The sequence below is a fragment of the Elaeis guineensis genome, unplaced genomic scaffold (assembly GCF_000442705.2).
Source record: "Elaeis guineensis isolate ETL-2024a unplaced genomic scaffold, EG11 Super_Scaffold_1000061, whole genome shotgun sequence".
Classification (NCBI taxonomy): Eukaryota; Viridiplantae; Streptophyta; class Magnoliopsida; order Arecales; family Arecaceae; genus Elaeis; species Elaeis guineensis.
Genome location: NW_027332426.1, coordinates 2402597 through 2429781, shown reverse-complemented (window position 1 = coordinate 2429781; position 27185 = coordinate 2402597). Strand labels below are relative to the sequence as shown.

Here is a 27185-nt window from a genome sequence, read left to right as displayed (position 1 = left end):
ATAGTTCCTTTCAGTGGTCGTCAACATTACTGTAGAAACATTTTCTCTTGTCAACCGTCTTCTTGGAAGTATCCTTCTTTGGCTTGTTTTCTTGCTTTTGCTTCTTTACAGGCTTCTTCCAAGTAGACTTTTTCTTGGATGTAGATGCCCACTTTATAGCAAGAACAATGTTCCTTGAATTTTTCAAGGTCCCTTCAGTGGTCACCAATATGTTCAATAATTTAGTTAAAATGCTATCGATCTTGTTCATATGGTAGTTTACTATAAGCTGCCTATATGAACTAGAAAGGGATTGCAGGATCAAATTTACTTGCAATTCCTTATGCATGGTCATGCTAAGCTTCTCAAGCTCTTTTAGATCTTTAACAATGTTAGATAATGATGATGGACTGACTGTCTTTCGTGCATTTTAGTGTTGAAGAGTCGTTTGGATACTTCATATCGTGCAGTCTTGCTCTGCTCACTATACAGCTCTTGTAGGTGAGTTATCATAGTCCTGGCAGTTTTCATGTCCTAATGCTGCTGTTGGAGTTCATTAGACATCGATGCCAAGATATAGCACCTAACTTTATTGTCATCATCCGTCCATTTTTCAAATGCTGTCCTTTGTTCAGCAGTTCGATGGTTTGGCAAAATAAGGGGGTCCTCGTTCAGTATATAGTCTATTTTTCTAAGTTCAAAACTATTCTGAGATTCCTAAGCCAATCCTTGTAGTTGTTTTCGATTAATTGGTTGGTTTCAAGAATTCATGCTAAAGGATTGGAAGCTGACATTATGAACTACAGAGAGGAGATTCTAATAAGATTTTTGATCTTTTGAAACAAACGTTTCTCTCATTATTTTCTCGAAACTCCTACTCCTGTGGTAGAGAAACGGAAGCCCTTCGCGACTAGGGTTTCAAGTGGATACTGCAGTCCCATCGATTTATGCGCATCTCATCTGATAGATATTGGTGACACGTATATCAATGAGTGGATAACTCTTATCTAATGCTTTTCAAGCATGTTGCAGCAAAATTCAGTCTTTAAGTCATGAAGGCCTCACCTGGCAGATATTGGCCCCATTTCTTAGTTAAGTCAGACTTACCATTTAATGCAAGTGCAAAGCCATCATTAGATCCCTTATCTGACAGATATTAGGTCCAACCCCATTTTTACCCTGCAACATCTCATGCTAATAGAGTGGTTGCACCCTCTGGTGCAACTGAATTACTGTATCTAATCGAGACAATCAACATTAGAAAGATGCCTGCACATCTACAATGGTGGAAGATCGCTAGACTTAATGTGTGAGGAGATTTAATTTAGATCTCTTGTTTTTATTGTTTTAATTTACATCTTATGTAAATCTATAATTTTTGAGGATCTACTTGAGAGATTCTTAGTTCACCAAGATCGGAACCATGGTGTAAATGCAACATGTGTGGTGAATTCAACACTAGGCATTCAAAGGAACTTAATCGATCAAATTGGTCAGGTAAGTTCAAGATTGGTGGGAGGTTTTTTGTGCGTGCATAAGCAACGGTTCTAATTAAGTAACCACCATTCTATCACTTGCTTTAGACACCAATTGATCAATCAATTCCAAATTGGTCAATCCATTGGTTTCTGCCACCACAAATTACAAATTGCAAACCAATTTAGTGTGTTTATGATACACCCTACTTTTAAAGTCGTAGTGATTCAAGGAGATCACTATATGTATCCATGAAAACACCCCTACGATTATCTCATAATCTAGATTTGAGTGATCCTATGTTCATGTTTAATTTCTTATGATGTTTTACCTCATCAATCTCTTCTCATCCTAGGACAACCTGCCAGCATAATGGGTTTCAATCGTTATACCAAGACAACTTTATTTCATGATGATCCAAGATTGATGTATAAAACATAATCTTATGTTCAATCAAATTACATTAATTTGAAAGCATTTATGCCATCATATAGATCATATCAAGATCGGTCTCTATCTATGAACATCATCTCATGCATGAACATATAATAAAGATAAAATTTAGATCTAATAATATTCAGGTCATATGAACATTAGATAAGAATTTTAGATGCATGAATATAAGAAATTAGATTTTTCAGACCTGAAAATAAATTTTTAGATCTAGAAAACAATAACGTGAACATCAAACATTTGAATTTCAGATCTGAAAACAAATTTTCAGATCTTGAAATCCATCTCCTGATCATTCGAAATCTGAATTTCAGGTTTGAAAATAGATTTTCAGATCTGAAAACATTTGCGTGATCAAGATTTGTTCTTGATTTCAGATTTTGAAAATAATTTTCAGATCTGAAATCAATCCTTTAAAGAGTAAATTCAAAATTTCAGATCTTGAAAATAGATTTTCAGATCTGAAATTTTGATCTTAATCTTGCAACGTAAGGACCGCTCTAATACCACTTGAAGGAAACGCCATCACATGGCGACATGTATGCATGCAAAAATTTAAAAGTTTTTATGTAGCGGAAAGAAAGATTTCAAATCTAAATTCTTTAAATCTAATTAGATCTAATTTAATCGGGCATGCATAGAGATCATATCTCATACTCAGGAATCATGACATATATAAGATCAAGATCTAATCTATTAAACATCTGAAATTTATCTTTGTGCAGGTAGATTTTCATCGCGATCTGAAAATCGTGGATGTCTTTTGAGGTTTGTTGAAGCCGCATACGCATTCGGCCTCTATAGGTATCCACATAGGCTGATCTTGATCAGAAGACTCCAAAGATCAATGGGGTGTTTAACTCCTTTGCAGATCTCTCTCTTTAAACTGAATCTGACTTCTTTTCTTCTCAAGAAATCAGGAAGAAGATGAACAAGAGGATGAAAGAGGGAGGAAGAACAGGGTCTTCCTCTTGGATGGCACCAAGAAGAGGAGCTCTTCTTTTGGGCGACAAGATGAGGAGAGAAAGGGTGATGAAAAATCAATCACTTCATGCTTGGATCTGCCCCTTATTTATAACCCCACGCCTCACCCTTATCTAGGTTTGAAGTTTTGAATCCAGTTCGAACTTTAAAAATAGATAAGGATAGGGAGATAAGAGAGAGGAGAAAGACTCTCTGGAACGTGCGTCCCAACCCTGGGTCGCGCGTCCCAAACCTGGGTCGCGCGTCCCAAACCTTGGACGCACCCTCTGTGGCATGTGGGATGAGAGAGAGTCCTAGTCCAACTAGGATCTCGACTCCTAACCCTAATCTTCTTTTGTTCAAAATCAAATTCAATTAGGTTTAATCAGATCCTCATTTGACTAGGACTAGATCCGATTAGAACCAAATTAAATCCAATTTAATTTGTATGAGGCCCAATGTTTTTTTAATTAAATGATCAAATCAAATAATTAACGATTAATTCAGTCATAATTGCTAATTGTTTTTTCATAACTGACTAAACTTTAGTAAGTTCTCTCTTGTAACTTTTACAACTCACTCTAATCATCAATCAAATTGATAATTAGATCCATATGCGAATTGAATTCACAATTCAATTATTCGATTAAGTCAAAATTCTTATTGTGTGTGATCCCGTAGGTTCTATTCTATCTGATAGTGAGATATATAGTGATCTCCATCAACAGTATCATGGAAATTTCTTTCAATAGATTGGAATAATTCTAATTCGTCCAATGAGAATTATTGATTTTAAATAAATTCTCGCGGGTCTTATAATCCATCAGTGACGTTTGGCAGTATGTAGTGGAACCCAGCAGAACAGAAGAGTCTGAACCTCTAGGTGTAGTTAACATATGATTCAGTTCTTTTATCGTGAGTTCTGATAAGATGGAGATTATGAAAAATTCGTCAAATCCGATCGTCTGTCATATGTAAGATTTATTTAGCTCGAGTTCAAATTATGATTTTTCATAGAAATCCTTTTCCATCTATTACATCACTGTGGCTAGTCTTCAGAATTCAGCTTCATAAATAACTAAGGTTGATTGATCCCATTTAAGTGTGCATCCTATTTCTAAAATGAACCTACTACAGTCAACATACACCGTAAGGACCCATATGACTAGGAGACTAAGTAAATGTGCAGTCAAACTATAGCATCCTTACTGTGAATAGCTGAGACATCACTTGTGAAAAAAATTATTCACACAATTACAGCATCGAGAAAGTTATTGACGAGTGAGTAGACATCCAAGTGACTTGTCGTTTGGTCATGCTTGGTATCGATACTCTAACAACTATTTGCACTCGTGCTTAGTGTCCCCACACTATAGACTGAAAACTTGTTTTTCTAAAAGGAAGCGATCCGTATACCAACCTCACTGGATCAATTATCGTCTTCGTGATGTTCCATCAGTAGGGAGCATTTTAAAAATTAACCATCAATGACATGTATCAAATTCTCAACTCTTGAGAATATGTATCATCATCTTATTATTTTTTGGACGATTAAAAGATGCATAACACAATAATGGTATAGAAAATTATCTAATTTTATTAATAAATAAATGAGTCAAGTATAAATTTATGTTCTAGAAAAGTAAATATGTCAGCCAGATTGGCTTTTAGGGTATATATTTAACATTAACTTCATCAAAAAGGCAGTAAAGTGATACAGACTAGGGTAGCCTAATTGTTAGTTGCCATGTTGATAGAGATTTCTTTCACATGGAAAGGGAAGGTCTTATGGAAATAAGAAAGAGAAAACCATTTAGTTTGGAAAGGCTAATTCAAAATCAGTAGAATAAAAAGCTCTTTGCTTCAAGCAGCCTATATGACCTTGTTGGTTTCATTGTCTTCTTATGTAATGAATTATGAAATGTTGAATTAGCCATCTTTATGATTCATATTTGTTTGCAGGTAATAAAGAATGGAGAGATGCTTGGAGTTTCACATCTCAGAAACAGAAGAGTCTTGTCCAATGGGTTTGCTTCATTAGGGAAGGAGGAATTGCAGGTTTGTGATCCTTCAGTTTGTTATTATTTATCTTTCACTACTTAGAGTATTAGCTACGTACTAACACACATTGAACTTGACAGTTAATGTATAGTGATGGTGATAAAGCATTTGGAACATCAACTGAACTTTGCATTGATGAGAGGCTAAGGATCGCAACGGATGGAATTATAGTTGTCAGGTATTGACTTAATCACTTGAATATTCATAGGATTTGATAATTGAATGTATTATATTTTTGGTGTTGATAATTGAACTCTCTATGCTACAATTGCTTCATTTTGCAAAATCCTACCTTAGCTTATATTTTTTTTAGCTGAAGTGTTTTTTTTATGTTAGTAACTTATTTTTTAAAACTTTAGAACCTGGTTATAGATATATGTTGAATTCTAGCAGCATTCATGAGAATGTATCGACCAAATTTGGAGATAATATTTTCCTTATGCCTTGTGAAGTACAGAAGTCTAAAATGAATGCTAAGATTATAATTTAATTGTGCCCTGAAGATAATAGAACATATGATAGTTTTGTTGTTTAATCATAGGGTGCATAAGATGTGCTGAATGGTTCATAGGAAAATACGTGGTTCTTTTTAGTTTGAAAGGGATTTTGGGCTTTTCTTTAACACTACGGGCCAAGGTAGGTTGAACTGATACCTACCCATGTAGGTCAGCCATTGGTTTGGCATGGTACTGGTTCGGTACCGTACTAACACGATACGCCATGGGGTGTTGGTTATTAGGCTGGCATGCCTATTTTTTTTTGTTTTCTCAAATTTTTAATATTTAATGAAATGTTATCATTTTTCTTGGTTTTCTGAATAATTTTAACTCTAATTTGATATTTCTTGATGTCTTTTGATGTTTTTATTACTTGGTGTATGTTAAATGATGCTTCTTTATCCTAAATATATCATCATTATATCATGAAATGCAATTAAAGTTGATCAAGCAGTGTATTTGTAAAGAGAAATAGTCTGTTAAAAACTAGGGGTTGATTGATATACGCAGCAAAAGGATAGAATAAAAAAATTTAATTAATCATGCAGTGGAGAAATAAAATTAATTTCAGATTATATCATGCAGTGGAAAAATAAAATTAATTTCGGATTATTATGGAGATCTCTCTTGAATCAATTTTGTATCCCTTTATTAAGATTAAGATTAAGGTATCTTCACCCTTGCGCGGATAGTTCTTCACCGCAAGCTGATGATCGTGGATGTTTTCACGGTTCCTTGAAGCTGCACAAGCGTTCGGCTTCTATAGGTATCCACACAAGGCTGTCATCTGATCAAGATATCTGATCTCACTGGGGTACTAGCTCTCTTGCAGAGATCCTCTTAGATGGCGGATTTTTTTTTTCTTTGTGCTGAAACTTCTTAAGGATTTCAGCCTTTTCTTAAGGATTTTAGTCTTTCCTCTTCGCAGATCACACTTCGTATGTGAATGGATCAGGAACCTTTCTTGATTTTTTCTTGATTCCCTTTTTGAAGAAATCTAGCTTCTCAGCTTTTCTTGATTTTCTTCTTAAGAAATCCAGCATCTTTCCTTTTTTTCTTTGGCATGCGCCCAACTCTTGAGTGTGCAAAAGTTGTGACTTCCAACTCTTGGATGTGTAGAGGAGAAAGAGATGGGGCGTGTGAGAAGAGATGGGGCATGTGTTAGAGAGAAGGGCATGAAGGGATCTCATCTCTTCCTTTCCTAAGAAACTCCAAAGCCTTAAACCTCCTTAAGGGGCTTGAGATTTATAGCGTGTAGAGTCCAAGAGGTGTGGACTCATTCTGTCTTCACATAACTACCCAAAAGCCCACGTTAAAATCCTTTTAACATGAGGGAGTCACGGTTTCTTAAAATCCTTCTTAAGATAAGATTCTTTGGGGCATGAGGATAAGGGCGCATAAGAGTCTTCCCACATGAAACACTTTCATGTGATGAGTCATGGTGCAAGATGTGAAGCATGTTCTCTCCTTTCCACGTTAAACATGATTCATGGCGCATAATCACGTCAAAACCTTTTTGGCATGGGAAATAATAAGATGCCATCTTGTGGGGAGAGGAGTCCTTTTGCATGTTAATCACCTTTGATGAATAAAGTCCTAAGCGGAGTCGACTTTGATCAAATCAAAATCTTTATCGCATAAGGAGTCCTATTGCCTTTGGATTTGATTGTGTAAATTCTTTGACATTGTCAAACTATTGACTTGTCAACCTTTGACATGTCAAATTAAATCTAACCATCTGATTAGAGTGTGTGACCCTATAGATTCTTTTTTGTCTGATAGTGAGAAATATTGTGATTTCTATCAACAATATCATAGAAATTTTCACTGACACATGGCTCCTCATTCCTAATGAAATCAAATGATTTGATCACATCGTTGAAACGAGTATTCCAACTTCGAGATGTTTCAGTTCGTATATAGACCTTGACAGCTTGCATACTGTGATTTTCGTCACTGAAAGTGAAACCCAGGAACTGTTCCATGTAGATATCTTTCTCAAGATATTCATTTAGAAAAGCAGTTTTTGAAGAAAATCGGCGGACGTTTCAAGCATGCTTTTCAAAAATTTTACGGCAGAAAATAAATTAGATTAAACTATATAATCTAATAAACATGCTTTAGATCTAATCTTAAATGCCTACCGTAGGATCTTTAACATGTTATATTGCATATATGAGATCTAAAAATAAAAATCGGCATGCAAGATCATATCTAAATATGCACTAGTAGATCACATCTACATTATAGATCATATGTATAATAAATATGAGTTCAAAACTCATTACCTGGGTGCGGGTAGCAGATCACTGTGTCTCAATCTTGTGGTCTTGCTGGTTGCTCGCAGCCGCATAGGGTGTTCGGCCTTTATGGATCGTCCATTTGAAGCCCCATGCTGATCGATCTCTTCGGGAGTGTTAGCTCGCGCGAAGATCCTGTTGATGGTTGATCTGCACCTCTTTTTGAATCTCTCGGACTCTTCCAAAATTGAAGACAGAGAGGGAGGATGTGGTGGTGGAAAGAGGAAGAACTCTCCTCTCTTTGATTTTTCCTTACCCAAAACCCTAGATGTGATCTAGGTCTCTCACCCAAGAGGAACCGGTTTTCCTCTATGCATGCATGCCAAGGCAAGGCCACCCACCCCTTAATCCTCACACACCACTCTCAGATTTTTCTTATGGTAATCTGATCATGGTTGTCGCACAAAGTCTCCTTAAGGGTAGCGTGCAGAGTGGATAGGATGAGATTAGTTTGAATCAAATTCAAACCACTTGAATTCAAAATTCAATTTATCCTCGTCCTGTTTCAAACTTTCAAATTTGAAATCAACTTTGAACCAAATTTTATCCTTATCTGAGGGTGAGAGAGAGGTCGAGAGCCTTTGATTTGCGTGTAAAAACTTCATGCAAAATTCAAGTTTGCGTGAAGAACAAGTGGGCATGGGTTTAGGGTGTCGCATGGGTAGTAGTTCAATCCTTTTGGACTCTAGATTGTTCCAATTAGTTCAAACCAAAACCGTTTGGTTAGACCCAAATACCTAATCCAATTAGGTAACAAATTACCTCAATTAAATCCTAATCAAATTAAAAATTAATCGAGCTCAAGTCCTAATCAAATCAGAAATTAAACATCCTTAGTGATTAGCTCATCTAATAACCTAATCCGATCAAATCTAATTGAATCTAATTCAATTAGATTTGATCCAAATCATATTGCTCAATCTAATTGAGCTAATCAGCAATCTAATTGCTAATTAATCCTTCAATAATTCACTAATCCTTAGTGAATTAATTTATTTCAACTTTTGCATAAGGTTAATCATCAATCAAATTGACAATTATATTCTTGAACAATTCTCAATCGTTGATCTGCCACTTGATCAGACAGTAACTTCTTTTGAGTGTGACCTCATAGGTTCGAACTTAAGCCGGTAGTACAGGAATAAATTTTTGTACTAATCGATGTGACTATCTAGCAATGATACCTGACATTCGGATGGACCGAATGATTGCAAAACAACATTCAAGAATCTTGGACTATGGTTACTGTATAATTTAACTCAGACTCTCAGTAATTAGGATGACTCAGTTAAACTGTCAACTCATAATTAGTACATCCATAATGTGTCTCAATCTCATAAATCCTATGACTCTCACAAGGACTATCTTGATTAGGATTTTGCTGAATTGAAACATAATGTAGTACTACCTCCTGAAATCAAGAGCGGTCAATCACATCTTGACTCATACACCGACTTAACAAGTATTTGATCGTATCTAGAAATCTTTCATCACTGAATTAGAAATTCAGGTAGTCCGGCACCAAAGCACAGTGAGTTGTTTGCAAGTCACCATGATGATCTCAGGTCGAATGGACACTTATACCTATATCCTTCGCGAGCTATTCTTGACAGTAGAGTGCTCCGCAGTTGGATCACGTTCAGTGAGATGTACATCTTACCTGTATACCATACTAGTGTCTCCACTCCTTGATTAAGAGGACAACCAACTCATATGGCATACAACGATCTATACTTGATAATCACTATCATCATAGTAATAGCGTATCATTTGGTCGCGAATAAGTTTTAAGGGCTAAATGATAAATCCTCTTTTATCGATTAAAATAGTTTCAAAGATTTCATCATAACACAGGAGTTCAAAAGAAAGATGTACAACTTTATGATGCAAAAGTTAAATAATTTTTATTAATTAAAATTCATATATAATTATAAATATGAGTTCAACCATCAATAGGCTGACGATTAATTTTGGGACATAATTCTCAACAATTTTCACATCTATTTATTAGATTTATAATCATGGTATGCAGCAATAGCAAGCATCGTTCGGATGGACGTTACCATAGCCATAGATGAAAAAGTCTTCTGATAGTCAATACTTTTGCGTTGACTATAATCTTTCGCCACAAGTCTTGTCTTGTAGGTCTGTATTTTTCCATCCGAACCTATCTTTTTTTGTAGATCCGTTTGCATCCAAGAGGTACTTTACCTTTTGATGGATCTACTAAGGTCCAAACTTGGTTGGAATGCATCGAGTCAACTTTTAACTTTATGGCTTACAATCATTTTTCGAAGTCAGTATCGACATTGTCTCGTTATAGATTTCGGGATCATCTCCATGTTTTCTATTTTTTATAAGAAATATTTTCTCTACTTTCTTTGTCAGAATATCTAAGTATCTTTCAAGAGGACGAAAAATCTTGCTCGATCTATGAGGTGGAAGAGAAAGTGCATGTACTGACTCAATTTGAATAGATTTTGTAGGTTTTATGACTCGTTTCTCTTCAAAGACTCTTTGAGCTCAATTTTCGTCCACTATCTTCATCTTGGATAAACTATTTTTCCAAGAAAGTATGTTGACTCAAACTATATTGTGATCCTCTGAAAAGTATAAATAGTATCCCAAGACTCTAGAATATCTGATGAAATGAGCCTTGTAGGACCTAGGTTCGCTTGTAGTTGCTTGACATGAGCCGGATATTTTCAAATCTTGAGATGATCAAAATTTGATTCCTTATTATGTTACATCTCATATGGTATGGTAGGAACAGATTTAGAGAAAATCTTATTCAATAGATAAATACGAGCAAAGCATGTCCCAAAAAAATAAAGAAAAATGGAGACGTTTATCATGGACTGAATCATATCCAATAGGGTTCCATTCCTCTGCCTCAACATCTCATTGAGTTGTGTTCCTAGAGGAGTCAATTGTGAGACTCATTTTTCTTGAGATAATTTTAAAATTTTTTCTAAGGTATTCACCTCTTTGATTTGGTCGAAAAATCTTGAGTTTTTCAGTTTGCTTTTCTACCTCATTTGAATTTTTTGAATTTTTCAAAAGCTTCAGATTTGTGTCTCATACGCACATCCATACCATGAATAATCATCGATAAAGGTAATGAAGTAAAGATAAGGATCCCTGATCTGCACATTGAATGAGTCGCACACATTAGTGTGTATTAGGGTAAGTATCTTAGTGGTCCTCTCTTGTCCTATAAAAAATTATTTGATCATTTTTCTTTGAAGACAGGAGTCACAAAATGGATATGACACATTTAATGAGCCATGCAACCCATCTTTTTTCAATCTGTTTATCCTATCCTTTCCAATATGATCAAGCCTGAGGTGCCATATATACTTTAGGTTCATCTCAACTCTGGATCTCTCAGATCCTATGGTACTCACTATGAGCAGGTCTGATATACCTTTAAAGGCGTGTCCTTGTTCTTTAGGAACAATAAGTATATGGAGCAATTCTTTTTCCAATGGCCGTCAATATTATAGTGGAAATATTTTTCTTTGTTAGCGATCAGAACTTCTCTTTTTGGCTTGCTCTCAATCTTTTACTTCTTCATGGGCTTTTTCTTTCAATTAGATTTTTTTTTGGAAGTAGCACGCTCCACAGTGAGAACCATGCCCCTTGAATCCTTGAAGGCTCCTTCAGCAGTTACCAACATATTTAATAATTTGGCCTCGATGCAGTTAACATTATTCATATCGTAGTTTATTATAAACTGCTTTTACGAATTAGGGAGGGATTGCAGGATCAAATTCACCTGCAATTCTTTATGCATCATGTCAAGCTTCTTAAGCTCAAGTCCTTGATCATTGTGAAATAATGATCATGGATAGACTGCCCTTTGGTCAACCGTCGGACTGGCAATGTGGAGATATCCTGATCGAGAACTTAGCTTAACTTCTCGGAATTTAAAACTATTTTTAGGTTTTGAGCCGGTCTTTATAATTAGTTTCGATCAAGGTTTCAAGAATTGGTACCGTCTTTGTATTGATTTCAGATCGATATGATATCTGGTATCGTACCAGATCAAGTGTCGGTACAGGCTAGCATGTGGTCTGGCATGTCGGTCCGTACCGGCATGCAAATTTTTTTCAATTTTTTTAATTTATGTTTTATTAATTTTTAAACTACTTTCGATCCAAATTACTGTTTATTTATGCTACACAATAAATCTATCATCTTGAAATAAAATAAAAGAAGTATAAAATAGCGTATTAAATGTATCTAAAGTATAAAATTAAAAAAATAATTTACTAACCTCAAGATCTTATTGATCTAATATCTCGTCGAGTGTCTGTGTTGCTCGTAGATATTTGGATCATCCGCATGCTCAGGAGGAACATTAGTCGATCCCTCTAACCAGGCAATACTGTAGTCCTGAATATTCATCCATAAGGTATCCTCTCTGGATTGTAAGATACCTCAGATCTCTCGCTCAAACTTTCGCTCTGAGAGGCATCCTCGAGATGATAGTATGGTTGTGGAGGGGTTCATTCAATATGCCGACAGTAAAATCTGATCTATAAGATGCTCTGAGTTGCATAGGGTAGTAGTCATTGGAAGATGATGTTTCGGATGCACCATATCCATATTCATATGGATCATAAGCTGTCTGCAAGTGATAGGATACATAGTGCGAGTATAATCCGACATATCAATGGATCCAACACGTGCAAGATCATCTGTAGCTGCATCATGTGCTGGACGATCTCTAGGAGGCCGTCGTCTATATGAATCGTATGCTCGCGGGATCTATCAGCTTATGCATCGTGGTCCCTATCTTGTGTGGCATGTATACATTGGGACTTATCGATAAATCGAATACCACCTTGCGGTTGCGTCTCATGAACAGTGGTCTCGTATCCTTTAGTCCCTCCATAATCATCAGATCTATGACTACTATCATTGCTCTCGTTGCCGTTGGTCTTCGAATCTGAGTCAGCTGATTCCTGCACTCTCGAGGGTGCTGCAATTGTCTTTACTTTTGTCTTTTTGAACTCAGTGCCCTTGTGACTGACTTCGTTGTGTCTGGGAGGATGGATATCTTCTTCCTACTTGAGATGATCGGTCTTGTGTTAATATTTTTTGCTCAAACATCTGGGAGAATGTCTCGGACATGGAGTCATGTGACGAATGACTCCTAAGATGTCTCGGTCTCCTTGCATATCTGCTCTCTTGCTGCTTGATATTGACAAACATCTGATTTAAGCCTACTTTCCTCTTAAGAAGGTTATGAAGTGTAATATAGTTAATAGCAAATCGTGTGACAATTGGTTTTAAGATCTCACCCTTGTGTACTTGTTAGTGATAGGATCCATGTGTGGTTATAAATAAACTCGGTGATGGATTAGGCTGTCTCCATTGTTTGTTGCATCCTACGAGTCTTCCTAATCTCCATCAACAAGAGGTCGACATAATATGGAGCTTGTATGGTCTAAAAAATGTGTGGCCAACGCTCCATTAAGATCTTTTCAATGACTTTGTATATAGCCTATTATCACGATGATCTGCACGACATTCTCCTCTCGTACTCGGTCAATCACGTCCATTAATTTGAAGATGTACATGGCACGATTGACTTCTGAAAAAAAGTCATCATGTCACAGTATGTCAGAAAGTTGATGCTCCTATTGTTAGGATTGGTCCAACTATCAAACATCACTATCAGCCATGTGGGCATGCATGGAAGGCTATTTATTTATCAATTTGTTCAAATTTGGACCTAAGCCACTATGCATATGATTGTGCCAAGACTCGAATAAATGAACATCAAATTTAGGTCGAAGTAAGTTGCATAATCCTAAACAAGCTTGTAATTTTACAGTTATTTTTGGCTATTATTTTGTTTTTTATTTTTAATCTAAAAATATATTTTTAATTAAAAAATTATATAGATCTAATGAAAGTTGTAGACTTTAGTATCATTGTGTAGTCATCCATAGATGTATAACATATCATGAAATCATACTGAAATCAAAAATTTTGGCTTGACCTCCCCTAATTTTTCAATTTTCTTACCAATTTTTGGCCTAAATAAGAAAAAAAGAGAGGAAATAGAAAGGGGGAGAGGGAGAATACCTTAAAATGAGGTTGGATCTTACTTTTGATTGTCAAAATCAGTTTTTTTTTTTTGAGTTTTGGGGGATTTTTTTTGGGGGATCTCTTAAATGATTAAGGGGGAGGAGGTTGGGGGGGTTGATCCAAGGCCGAATTGGTGGGAATCAGGTGGTTCGCACTGGCATCACTTTGAACTGCTTGGTTTGGAGCTGTTCGCATCGGTTCCGATGAATTTACCATTTTCTTTTTTTTTTGTTGGGGTGGGAGTTATGCTAGTTCCCTCTGTGTTTGGTATGGTATGCCCTGAGCCGGTTAGTTTGGGATAGTGTAGCAACCATGCTATCGGCCTAACCCATATTCTTGAAGCTGGTTTACAATGCAGAAGTGAATTTTGTCATTTTTGCATTTAATGTGGTCACCATAATGGTATAATAAGACAAGTGAAGTTGTTCATGATATCATTTGTTCATTAACTATGGGCTTTACAATTATGGTATAATTTATGATAATGTAAGAATTTGAATGTTATGTTTCCTTCATGATGATATAATTATAAAGTCCATAATTCATGATAACCTTAGGATTTGAATATTATATTTCCTTCTCTTTCTTTCTCAATTGTTTTTTCTTTTCCTATATATTAATAATTCTTCTTCTTTGATGTATTATGATCATTTGTTCATGAACTATGGGCTTTACAATTATGGTAGTGTAAGAATTTGATAGTGTAAGAATTTGAATGTTATGGTTCCTTCATGATGGTATAATCGTAAAGCCCATAATTCATGATAATCTTAGGATTTGAATATTATATTTCCTTCTCTATCTTTCACTATTATTTCTTCTTTTGCTATATGTTTAATAATTCTTCTTCTTTGATGTCTTATGTATTAAGGGCCTAGAGCCATGCCTTGAACTGACTAAGAATTTGAATGTCATATTTCCTTCATGATGATATAACCGTAAAGTCCATAATTCATGATAACCTTAGGATTTGAATATTATATTTCCTTATCTTTCTTTCTCAATTGTTTCTTCTTTTGCTATATATTTAATAATTCTTCTTCGATGTCTTATGATCATTTGTTCATGAACTATGGGCTTTACAATTATGGTATAATTATGATAGTGTAAGAATTTGAATGTTATATTTCCTTCATGATGGTATAATCGTAAAGCCCATAATTCATGATAACCTTAGGATTTGAATATTATATTTCCTTCTCTATCTTTCACTATTGTTTTTTCTTTTGCTATATGTTTAATAATTCTTCGTCTTTGTTGTCTTATGTATTAAGGGCCTAGAGCCATACCTTGAACTGACTACATACTGCTTTTGAAATCAGTTACCGGATTATGAAGCTCTATGTGTAGGAATCTCCCTTGCAACTAGAAAACTTGCATAGAAATCCATGTCTGTAATCCATGAAAATGAACTAGTCTATGGAATGCGCTAAGTGCTGTCAAACATTGTTTAGGTGACATGCTTTGGATGCTAATATATAAGACTTTCTAACTAGACTTTTGGGAGTAATATTTATGTATAAAATTAAGGTTTGGTGAATACCATTTATTTTAAATGAGAATTTTGACTCAAAGACAAGAATCAAGGTTTTGAAGTAAGGTTAGGAAATCAACTTTTTTTTTTTTGAGGAAATGGAACTTTTAAGTTTTTTTTTTTTTTTTTTTTTGTCTAGAATTCAAATAGGGTTTACTTCCTTATCTGCATGTAATGTCCTTAGTAAATGGAAGTAGAAATGAAAATAAAAGAGGATAGTTACTTAAATGATGTTAGATGTAAATAAGCCCCTTTTTCTGTCTCTTTGTTGAGCTTCTTTTTTTTTTTTTAATTTTTTATAAACCCAGATGACCTAGCACCTCATCCACCTAGCCAACCTAAGGGAATTAACCTAGGGTGGAACCGACCTAGTGGGGCTCCATATGTGGAACCACCTCTCTCGACCTATAAATGGGTGAAGAACAAGAAGACCTGTAAATAAGCCTCCTCCATGCCTTTGGATTTAAGCTTTGATTTGATTAGTGTTTCTGAATCCCATAAGCAGGTTTAAGCTTATAAATGGTTTTGAAATTCTTTCGAAACTCTATAGTCTAAGCATTATTTTGCACCTAGATTTTGAGATAAATCAGTTCATCAAATCTTTTTGATCAAAGTATTGTTTTGATACCTCGAATGGCTAACCACAGACCTAAGGCTATCATGAATTATGGGCTTTACAATTATTTTTGCTTTTTTTTTTTTGATAATTTTGAATTGTTTGTGGTCCTATCCGACAAATCATTTTTTAGATTCGACATCAACTTGTGAAATTATATAAATCCCTTAATTGATATCTTTATACTCATATTTATCTTGAAATTTTGTTGTCATTAGAAGCTATTCCATATGTTAGTATTTGATTGAAGTTTTATAATAAATATTTCATCTGATATTTATGTGAACATTTTCAATATAAAAGAAAATATCATAATGGAAGAATGTGAGGGGACCATAACTAGTTGGTATATGAGTGGCCTCACTCGTATTTGATGAGCGGTCTTTATTTGGGTGATATTTGCATATGGATTATCATTAAGGATCTATGTGAACCCCCAGCCAATTGGTATATGAATGGCCTCACTTGAATTATCATGAGGAATCTCTGGCTAGGTGCTATATGTGAACACTTGGCCAAGTGGTATGAGTGGCCCTCAAGAATGTAAGAATCCTCATCAGCATTTCAAATGAGAATAATGAGGGGTCTCATTCGAATAATTGTTAAGGATATGAGTGGCCTCGCTTGCATTCGCAAAGAGGTTAATAGCCTTGAGGGTATGACTGAAACTTTATAAGATAATCAAATTGTATGAAATATCAAAATATGATGTAAAATGTGTTTTGACTGCTTTCTCCCGATCGAAGATTTTATTTTTGGACTTTTCATTATTGAAGTGATCCAATGAAGCTTTGCCTGAACTTTCGGGGAATATATGACTTATGATCTAATATGACTCACTTGAACTTTTCTTGACCATCATGTGTTTGGACTCGTCACAACTGTGTTCATATTCAAGCGCTTTTGATTTCACTTTATTTTGGCGAACCCACACTTGGATTTCTAGTGATAATTTGATTTGTGTTATGATTTAAGAGTCAAGTGTTTTTGGCAGAAGTCTAAATTCTTGGCCATGGTAAAAATATACTTGTTGAGCTTTGTAGGTCATCTTACTATTACATGATTTTTTCAGAGGGATAAATGAGTTACTCTAATGGGCCTTTTGGAGAAGTGGTCTTGATTGCTTGAAGTTGTCTTTTTGAATCTAGAGACTAGTGAAGAAACATCGAAAACAAAGTTTCTCATTTGTTTTGATATCTTCAAAGTATAGTATTTGTATTGGAGAATATATTTAAGTTGCTAATTGGATTTTGTCATAAATGTGTTAGGTTATAACATATTTTTGGTTGTATTAGGTGGATTGTTTGGTTATTTTTTTGAGGATCTTAAATTTTAATGATGTTTTGATTGATTGTTATTGATCACACCTAGACATTTTATCAAGTTCAAACTTTGGGTCGTGATATACTTATGACTTTGTAGAAGAAAACACTAAAGATCTTATCATTGTGGAGTTGCACATCATCTCTCTTCTAATATTATTCCATTTCTTTTTGTCATTTCAGATTTAAACTTCCCTCCTGGATATGAATTTCTTTAAAAAATGTAGTAACGTTATGGTTTCTTGTCACATTCATGTACGCATGTTCCTATGGTGCATTGCCTAAATGAATGTGAAACTAGGGCTGCAGTTGGTTTAGGTCCGGAGCGGGTCAAAAATGACTTAGACCCAACCCAATTATGTCTCAAGTTCTAATCAAAGATGCAAACCCAACACAACAGCTCATTAGGTCAGGATAATTCAAGTCCATGGGAGTTTTTCTAGACCTAATGGGTAATTTGAACTAGGTTGCGTCAACCCTGGCCCTAGGTTTGAGTGGGGTCTAATTCTGGGTTGACCTTTTCCATGTTTACATCTAAATGCAACAATTCAATAAACATGGAGTGTTGTCTATAGATTGAAGAACACATATAATAAGGCAAATGAAGTGCATATTTCTGATGGCTCTATTGATTTGAAGGGCCGACATTGGCAAAAGACAAATCTTGGAGTGTGGAAATTCTACTGCTTTGGCCCCAAAACATTGAAAACTTCCCCACATTGCTTTACATGTGACCTCTCTTTCTTCTTACGCTAAATCTCTTTCAACATTAAGAGCTAGCCATCTCTAAAATTGGTGATAGAACTAGCTTTTTGCAAGGACCAAGACTCATACTTGCATAATACTCAAGCAAAAGAGTGCGATGGTGGCTATACTGGAGGGATGAGATGGAGGGTGAAGGTGAGGGAAAATAGTTGGAGATGATCAAGGAGGGATGGTGAGTGGAAAAGGAGAAGGCCAGAGATGAACTCTAGATGGGAAGGGTCTAAGTGAAGAGTGGAGCCATGGATGAGGACTGAAGTGTAGTGGAATGGTGACAAGGGCTAAGTTTGACTGTAGGAAGGTAAGAGTAGCAGAGGTGGATTGGAGCCATAGATGGGGATTGAATTATAATGGACTACTGATGGTGAGGCCAAGTTAGAGTGGAGCTACTGTAGTAGAAGGTGGAAGCAAGAGGAAGAGAAGTGGGAAAGAAGATGATGGAGAAAGAGTTTTTGAGTGCAATGGATTCATGGCTCTTAGATCAGGATTATTTAAGTTTATGCAGGATTTTTGGTTGGGATCAGATCAGTATAGGTCTTCTGTTTTGGGTTGCATGCCATGAATAATATTAGACCTTAATTATTCACAGAATGGTTGATTTGAGCATTTCTAGGGTCATGTGAAAATGAAAAGATCAGAAAATTATGGAAGTTATCTATGTTCACATAATTCTGAAATATCAAGGCTCAAATCAAGAGAAAGATGCTATGTGCAAGAGTTGCTTGTTTTGCATAGGGCAAGTATTAAAAGATGGATTTATGCTCAGACATAATATGCCTTCATATTACGTCCTTTCCTTGCTGGTGTTGGTTGCTTGGTTTAGCTAGATAAACAATTCTATAGATCACATTAATCTGCATAATGTAGGTTTGTTACTGTTGCAAGTTCAGGATGGTAACCTATTGTTTTGATACAACTGAGCAAAATGAGTCTTATTTTCATTGTTAATGAAATGGCTAGTATACGAATGACTTTATTGAATTATTTTTTGTGGGCAATGTTTGAAAGTCTTACTTACTATTTAGGAGAGGTTAAAGTATATATGGCTTATCATATCTTAGTATGTGATGTTCACAAACTCATTGGCATGAGTACTACTACATCTTGCAAGTAAGCAATGCTGTACGCAGCTTTCTTGAAATCTTATGCCATAGATAGACTTTTGAACTGGAATATATGATAGCCCTTGAATTTTCAATTGTTAGAAAATGTTATTTATGGTGTAAATTATATCCAAATCATGTATGCATATGTCAGCTTTATGCAATCTCTTTAGAGGGTGTTTGCTTTACGACCGGAGTTAGAATCGGAATTGGAATTGGAATGGGAATCGGAATGGCCATATCCTCCAAAGTGTTTAGTTCGTGACTAGAATCGAAATCGGAATAGAGATTTGAATCTTTATGGGAGGGTCGGCATTGGATTTTGGGGGGATTAGGCCATCCTATTCTTCTCCTGAATCGGAATCAGAATGGGACGTCTCCAACCAAATGGTTGGAATGAAAGTCACCATTCCCGTTCCCATTTCAGGCCCCAACTCCCCCAACCAAACACCCCCTTAGTTTCTTAGAATCTTTGATTGAAGTTTCTTTTTCTTTTTTCTATTTTTTCTTTGGTTTAGGGTTTGGGGTGGGGGGGACCCATCCAAAACAAATTAGCCATGTCCAACTAGTTGGGATCCACCAGCCGAGACTTAAACCTACAACCTCCCTAGGAGAGGAGGGGTGGAACCTTTCAGGCATTGCCCTTCCCACTTAATGTCATCTTCCTTTTGTGTCTTGAAGCAATCCACATCTAATTGCCTGTTTAATAGAAGTCCACTTGTATATTCTTTGATGCATAAGGATTTAATATTCTTTTTTCATCTAGCTATTAGGATCACTTTATTTGACCCTTCACTGAAATTTTTTGCAAAATTTATATGATTTATATGTTGAAAACTGTAGGTCCTGAACCTTCCTTTTTCCATTTGTTTATGTCAGCATGGAGGTTTTACGCCCTCAAAATGTAAATGGTTCATCACAGACGTGTTTGAAAGGAAAAATTAGGATAACCACTCGTTGTTTATGGCTTGATAAAGGAAAGCTGTTAGATGCACTCTATAAAGCTGCACATGCTGCACTTTCAAGCTGTCCAGTGAGCTGTCCTCTGGCTCACATGGAACGGATTGTATCTGAGGTATTAAGGAAAATAGTGAGGAAATACAGCAGTAGAAGGCCTGAAGTCATTGCAGTTGCTGTGGAGAACACTGTTGGAGTTCTGTCTGAAGAATTGAGAAGCAGATTATTAGGAAAATCTCATGGTGGGTTTGGGCTATCTGCCCTTGGTCAACGAGCCAACATCCATTTGAGGAAGGTTTCAAGCAGCAAATTTGAAGAAGACACGGACTCTATGGACGTCACAGAGAACCTAACGGAAGATGAATCTGAAGGTACTACTTACACTGAATTACTTGGCTTTCCAGTTGATAAACTTCCACATATCAGGTGTTTATTCTGTAATAAAATATAACCATATAATTTTCCTAATAAATGTGCAATATATATTAAGCACCTTTTTGTCATTATGCTGAATGTTCTTTTGGTAGGTTTAGCTTCTACATATTAGACCTTTAGGACTATACGGCATCTCATGTATGTTATGAAAGCAATGCCAGTAATTTTGCTTAAATCTTTGGCATCTCATGTGTAGGTGATGGTGCCGATCTTGAGCAACCAAGAACCGAAGATGCAATTACAAACAACCTAGGAGAGTCATCTTCACATGCCTCTACAAAATTAGAAGATCTTTTGAAGTCACTTAAGGGCTCTTCAGCTGTCCAAGTCCCAAAAGTAGCAAATAGCTTTGTTTTAGAAGAGAATCTAAAATTGAGTAAAGATGGAAAAGTGGGCAACAGGGAGAACATAAAACCATCAGATCCTGAGCCAGTGACAACTAAACCTGCAAAGAGGAACAAATGGAAGCCTGAAGAGATGAAACAATTAATAAAAATGCGTGGCGAATTGGATAATAGATTCCGGACTGTCAAAGCAAGAATGATACTCTGGGAAGAGATATCTGTCAGCCTGTTGAAGCATGGAGTAAATCGTACTCCAGCACAGTGCAAGTCTCTTTGGGCATCACTTGTTCAGAAATATGAGGTATCTCTTCTTTAATCTTTGAAGACTCATCTTTCATGTATGATTCTGGTTGCAAGCACGTAGATAAGCAAGCTACATGAAAGAACTGTTTGATTAATTGTCAAGTAGATGATGTCAGTTGAGAGCTCACTGCCTAAGGAGGCAGTGTTTTTAGTTCCTGGTTTGTTGGTAGTCATGGGTTGATGTGATTTGCTCCCAAATTCTAGTCAGAGTCGGCATGTCATCATTTCTCTGTATTTATGTCAGCAAAAGAGAGGATACCATGCAGTCAAACCCCAAAACCTGTGTGGTAACATCTTTGTTTTTGTTTTATAATATGTTCAATACAGTTTTTCTTTGACACATCATACAATTGGTTCTAAGAGAATGTCAAGCATTTATGTCCCTGGAGAAATTTGTTTGGTGATTCCCTCTACTTCGCCCAATACTTCTATCTCATCCATCTACGTTTATTGCCTTTGTTGGATTAACATAATGATGTAAGGATAGCTGGTGGATCATATCTGTATTTGGGAGATAGGCTTCGCCTGCCCGAGCTGTTTTCTAGATGCCTCATAATCCTTCTTAATGTACTTTTTCAGAGGTGTTTTTGTTTTTATGGTATCATAAAATGAACCTCATTTCCTTCTCAGAAGTCTTTATGCCAATGTTAACTTAGAAATCTCAAGTGTTACATGATGATTGAATGCACCAGACCATTAATGTTATTTTAAGACTTGTTTCTGGATGCCTGGTCGCTTCATGATTGTCTTCCCTCATCATAAATGTTTGTTCTTTGTATACATTGACGTATGCTAACCGCATTTGCAGCATGTTTCTAAATTCTTTTTATGCTTACTGAAACATCATGCCTAGAGCTTTTGTTGACAATATGTAATTCACGTAGGTACTCGCACAATTTCCTTTTTTTACAGGGCTGTAAGAGTAATGAGAAAAGCAGAAAATCTTGGCCTTATTTCACCTCCTTGGACGAGATTCTGTCTGTTCATGAAGGGGCAACAAAATGAACAAGAGTAAACGGACCATTGAAAGATTAAGAGTATTTTGTGGATAACGTTATCAGAAGATCACCATGGTAGGTCTATCAGATGACATTACACAGCATGGACATTTGTGGAGTTATTTTTTATCGGGCTTTGATGAAGCCCTGATATATATCCTGAAGGTGATTTATTTTCTGAAACCGTGAAGAGGAAAGGAAGAAGCTCAGCTACAATCCTCCAGTTCAATTGTATCAGCAGCTTTCAGTGAATGGTTGTACCAACATGATTTTATTTACCAAAAATTTGTTCTCTTTGTAAGATTGTTCCAAGTTGTTCTTGAATATCATGCTGTTATGTGGAGCCACATCCACTTGTGTTCCTCTAGTGGTTATTTGTAAAACTGTGACAGATGGAAAGTAGTGATTCTTTATATATATGTGTGTGTGTGTCTGTATATGCATATATATATATATATATATATATATAATATATATATATATATATATATATATATATATGTGTGTGTGTGTGTGTGTGTGTGTGTGTGTAGTGATAACCCAATTCTTAGTTATATTTATTTATTTTTCATGAGCTTTGTCATATTCCAATTATTGTAGGGTCGTCTAGGTCCACCATAATGCTTTGGATTGTGAATGGAGGACCTATTGGAGGGGTATTAATGATAATAAATAATAGGTATGAACTGGACCCCTTCAAAATTTCTTTGCGCTTTCTTGATTCTGTTGATCCCCATTGTTCTTGTGTCTTTGCAAGATCCTCTAGGATATCATCATTTGGGATTGGTTTTATAGATTTTCATTTGCCAAGTATCTCTATTTAAGGTCATGTCTAATGGCTTTCCAAGTTTATCCATATCTTAGTTCATAACCTCCATCATAATAATTTATAATTTTCTCGTTCTATATAATCTTCAATATAGACTAAATTATTTTTTTTTATACGAGCTACCTAGAATCTTTGTTATATATGCTAATTACTATCTTAATCAAATTTCATTACTTTTGTCTTTAATTTCTTCAACTTTTGTAGTTTATCTAATATATTGACTTTTCAATGTATCCTTCTTAGTTTTATCATTTATCCATGTTAACATTCTCATTTTGACTATATTTAATTTGTTTCATGTAGTATGTTTAGTTCATTAATCTTAATTAGCATTAAGTATTCATTTCTGTCTCATTAAATTTGCATTTGGTATATTTACTTTTGTTCTATTGATTTTTAATCCTTATCCTTTAAAACATTCCTCCATAATTTTAATATTATAATTAATTTTTTCTTACCAATCAATATTATATCATCCGTAAGTAACATAAATTATGACACATCTTTAATTTGAAGTATAGGTTCTGTTATGGCAGGAATTCATCAAAAATCTGTTTCGAGGTTGGGTTGGTTGGAGCTCAACGTCGATTGTAGGATTGCGATGGTTGGATGGTGGCAGTAGGATCTGCAAGGAAAATCTTCGACGGCTTCGATGGAGATTTTTTGATACAAATCAAATCTTTAGCATAAATAGGAAGTGAACGTGTGGAAAGAAAAGAGGTTTCATTTTCATGCCTGTGGGTCTTTATTTATGGATGAGATTCGGTAAAGATTTTTAGTTTTATTTTAATTGATGAGATTCGATAGTTATTTTTTTCTTATTTGAAAAGATTTGTTTGTTGTTTATTCAGTTTTATCTTGTCATCATTTATTTTTGGTGGTAACGAAATTTGAAGATCTGTGTGGAGGTTGAAAGTTAATCTTTTCTATTTGATCGAATAAGATCAGCTCAAGTGTTTTTTTGATCGGGATTAGAGAGACGGTTGAGCCCTTATCAGACTTTAGATCGGAAGTTATACGAAATAAGCAAATCAGAAGAAGCTGGCTGAGTTTGAGGTACCTTTGTATTTTCGTATGCCTCGTATTTTTGTTTAGTATGAAATTACTCTCAATATAAGTCCCTTATTTTCGAGTTTGAGCTAGAGTTAGTTCGGACGAAGGAAGTATATCAAGTCGAAGCTGCCAAATACATGGGGGTGCATACCTCTACATGAATTTAGTCACTTCGGCCTTTCTTAGCTCTGCTTGTTGAAAAGCGAGGGGTCTTTGGGAAGCTTTGTAGGTTAACCCCTGCTTCTTAGTCATCAAGGTCTTCAGTTCGGATGACTTGGAGTTTGTTCGCTTTGCTCGACTTGTCCGTAGGTAAGGAGCGCCATTAGGCTGCTATCACCGTATTCTTCGTTCGATTTGTTTGTGGGCAAGGAGCGTCGTTGGGCAGCTATCACTGTGGCCTCCACCCGACTTGTCCATGGGCTAGGAGCACCATTGGGTCATTGAGTTATGCACCTGCAAGAGGAATGAGAGAACTTGCTGGATCGGCTCTGGTTGGGTCTTTTAATTTCAAGTCAAGCTTTGGAGTAAAGAGGATAATAGATAATTATTGTGTTATCTTATTTTAGTTAGTTCGCTTCTAGTCGGCCTTCATTGGTTGGCATTTTTAAATCTTTGACTTTTTGGAGTTCGACTTTTGAGAGTTCGACTTTCAGGATCTCACTTTTGGGAGGGGGGTCGACCCTTGGAGGTCGAATTTAAGGCGCTCCACATCGAAAGCATGGCCTTCTCATATTGGCTTTGGGCTTCATCTTGGCGTTGAGCTTCATTTTAATCTCAATCTTTTATCTTAGCTTTTGATTTTTTGCTCGATAGTTTGATCTCAGTTTACTTAGATTGGTCTTCTAATGTTCTCAGACTTCTGGTGATATTGATTTTTTGAGGCTGATCTTCTGGTGACCTAAGCGTTGCATTGTTTTTACCTCAGTTTGGTCGTCACCTCATCTTTAGGCTTGATCTTCACTGTGGCTTTGGTTTGATCTTTGCTTCGGTTTAGGTGCTCAAAGATTTATTATTTTGTAAGAAGAAAATATAATAATGGATGGGGCTTGAGAGTCTCCCATCATGAGAGTTAGTTTTGTTTGAGAGCCTTTTTGTTTTGCTTAATTTCTTCTTGTTATTTGCTTCATTTGGACTTGACCTTTGCCTCAATTTGGCCTTGTTTTTGCTTCGGTTTTACCTTTGTTATATGCCTTGATTCATCCTTGATATTCTGATTTTAGATCGGCCTTTGATCTTTGCTTTGGATCGTTTTGATTTTGATTTTGGATCAGATTTATTTTTGACTTTGGATCCATCTGATTTTTGACTTCAGATTGGTCTGACTTTGATATCAAATTGATCTTAATCTGAGCTTCAGATTGATCTTGATTTAGACTTTGGATCAGTCTAATTTTAACTTCAGATTGGCCTTGATTTGAGCTCTGGATCGATCTGATTTTGACTTTAGATCGATCTAATTTTGACTTTAGATTGGTCTTAATTTTGATTTCGGAGGATCTGAGAGCAGCGACATGATTCGAAAGAAGTTGGCCTTGATCTAGATTTCGGATCGATCTTGATTTTGACTTAGGCCTATATTCGAAAATTCTACTCTCTATTTTTATTGAGATAGTCGACTCAAGCTTTTTGAGAGTTGATTTGAGTTCTGTGCCACTTGGTGCCAACATACTGGAGTCAACTTGAAACCTCCTAGAGTCAATTCATAATTTTTTAATTTTATTTTTTTTATATTTTGGCCTTTGAAACTTGAATTTCTTGATTCTACTATTTTCAAATTATTTCAAATGTTTCTCTGACTTTAGAATTTATTCTAAGCTTCTTCATATTTTTTTAAACGTTCAAGCTCATTGTGCTTCCTATAAAACATTGATTCCTTCAAAAACACACATTCATTAGTATCATACTCAAAAGTTTTGTACTCATTAAAATCAATCATAGGGTTAATAATCTTTTTATTTTTTATGATGATAAAATTTTGAGTATATGCAAAATAAAATATTGTGTGGTTTTAAGATTTATGTCAATTTATACATAATTCACATAAAATAACTAAAGAAGTAGGTACATTGAGAACAATACTTCATGAATAAATCATAAAACATCCCGAAAGATTTGAAATTTGGTGAAAATACCAAAATTATCCTTCCGTGACGAGTTACTGTGCAATTCAATTCTTCGATCATACAACATCCCAGACAGGCCATGGGCATGAAAACATGTCAAGCTCAAATACCTATCCATATGTATCTCGATCTGATGATGATGACTCGATTGATGAACCAGTAGAAACCATTCCTTCTGTTCATCCCTGCGTTGGTCAGAGACTCTTAGAGTCATCATCCGATGAGATCACATAGGATGTTCTCTCCTCTTACAAGGAGTGATCGATTTCTTATTGACCACTCACAACCTCCATGCATACTTCAACATATCCAGAATATTCCATACACATCTCAAAATGGTATGCTAGGGAATAAATCAAAGTAAAGATCCATGTATATAAGGTACCATGATGATCTCAGGTCAAAGGATCACATGCACCACTCTCATTGGAGAACTATCTGTTGACATGCTGTAAGGCTCCATCAGATTTCTTCCTGCGGATCAGTTTAGTGAACTCATTCTCTAATGAGCACCTACATCTTTGTCTTAGTATCACTACACAAGTGATTGTGAGATCAACCATTCTCTCCATCAAGCATATATAGGATGTACTAGACTTATCGGTATCATCGATCCTCGACTCGATCCAATGGCTGGGAACATTTTAGATTGGGGCTATCAAGATTTTAGGTCTCACTAGCATGATCTCATCATGACTCTAAAATCATTATCCTAATCTATGGGGTTTATCATAATCATAAAAATATGATGCAGCAAATGATAAAACACAATACCTCATGAATAAAATAACTAATGTTATGCAAATGAGTAGGAAGAAAATACAGAAAAGTTCCTTCGCATTACCTATGCGATTAGCTTGGAGGGCACTATTCTTTCAAGAATTACTGTGCCATCTTTCCCATTGTTGATTAATACTTTTAAAGATATCAGGAGTATTAAAACATCTTATTTATCATATTTTTGAATCCTTTTCT

General features: G+C 35.6%; 1 protein-coding gene across 6 annotated transcripts in view; it reads left to right on the top strand.

The window, feature by feature from the left end:
- Nucleotides 1-22622, top strand: part of LOC105035311 (ribonuclease J) — a 114360-nt gene extending 91738 nt beyond the window's left edge. For 4 of the 6 annotated variants that reach the window (XM_073250513.1, XM_073250511.1, XM_010910835.3 and 1 more), the window contains 5 exons: nt 4834-4929; nt 5013-5110; nt 20048-20496; nt 20757-21205; nt 22120-22622. In XM_073250513.1, the coding sequence (XP_073106614.1) occupies nt 4834-4929; nt 5013-5110; nt 20048-20496; nt 20757-21205; nt 22120-22212 (1185 nt within the window). In that variant the 3' untranslated portion in view covers nt 22213-22622. Of the gene's footprint in view, nt 1-4833; nt 4930-5012; nt 5111-20047; nt 20497-20756; nt 21206-22091 lie in introns of all 6 variants that reach the window. The other 2 variants (XM_073250512.1, XM_073250514.1) reach the window with 2 other exon arrangements.
- Nucleotides 22623-27185: the final 4563 nt, after the last annotated feature.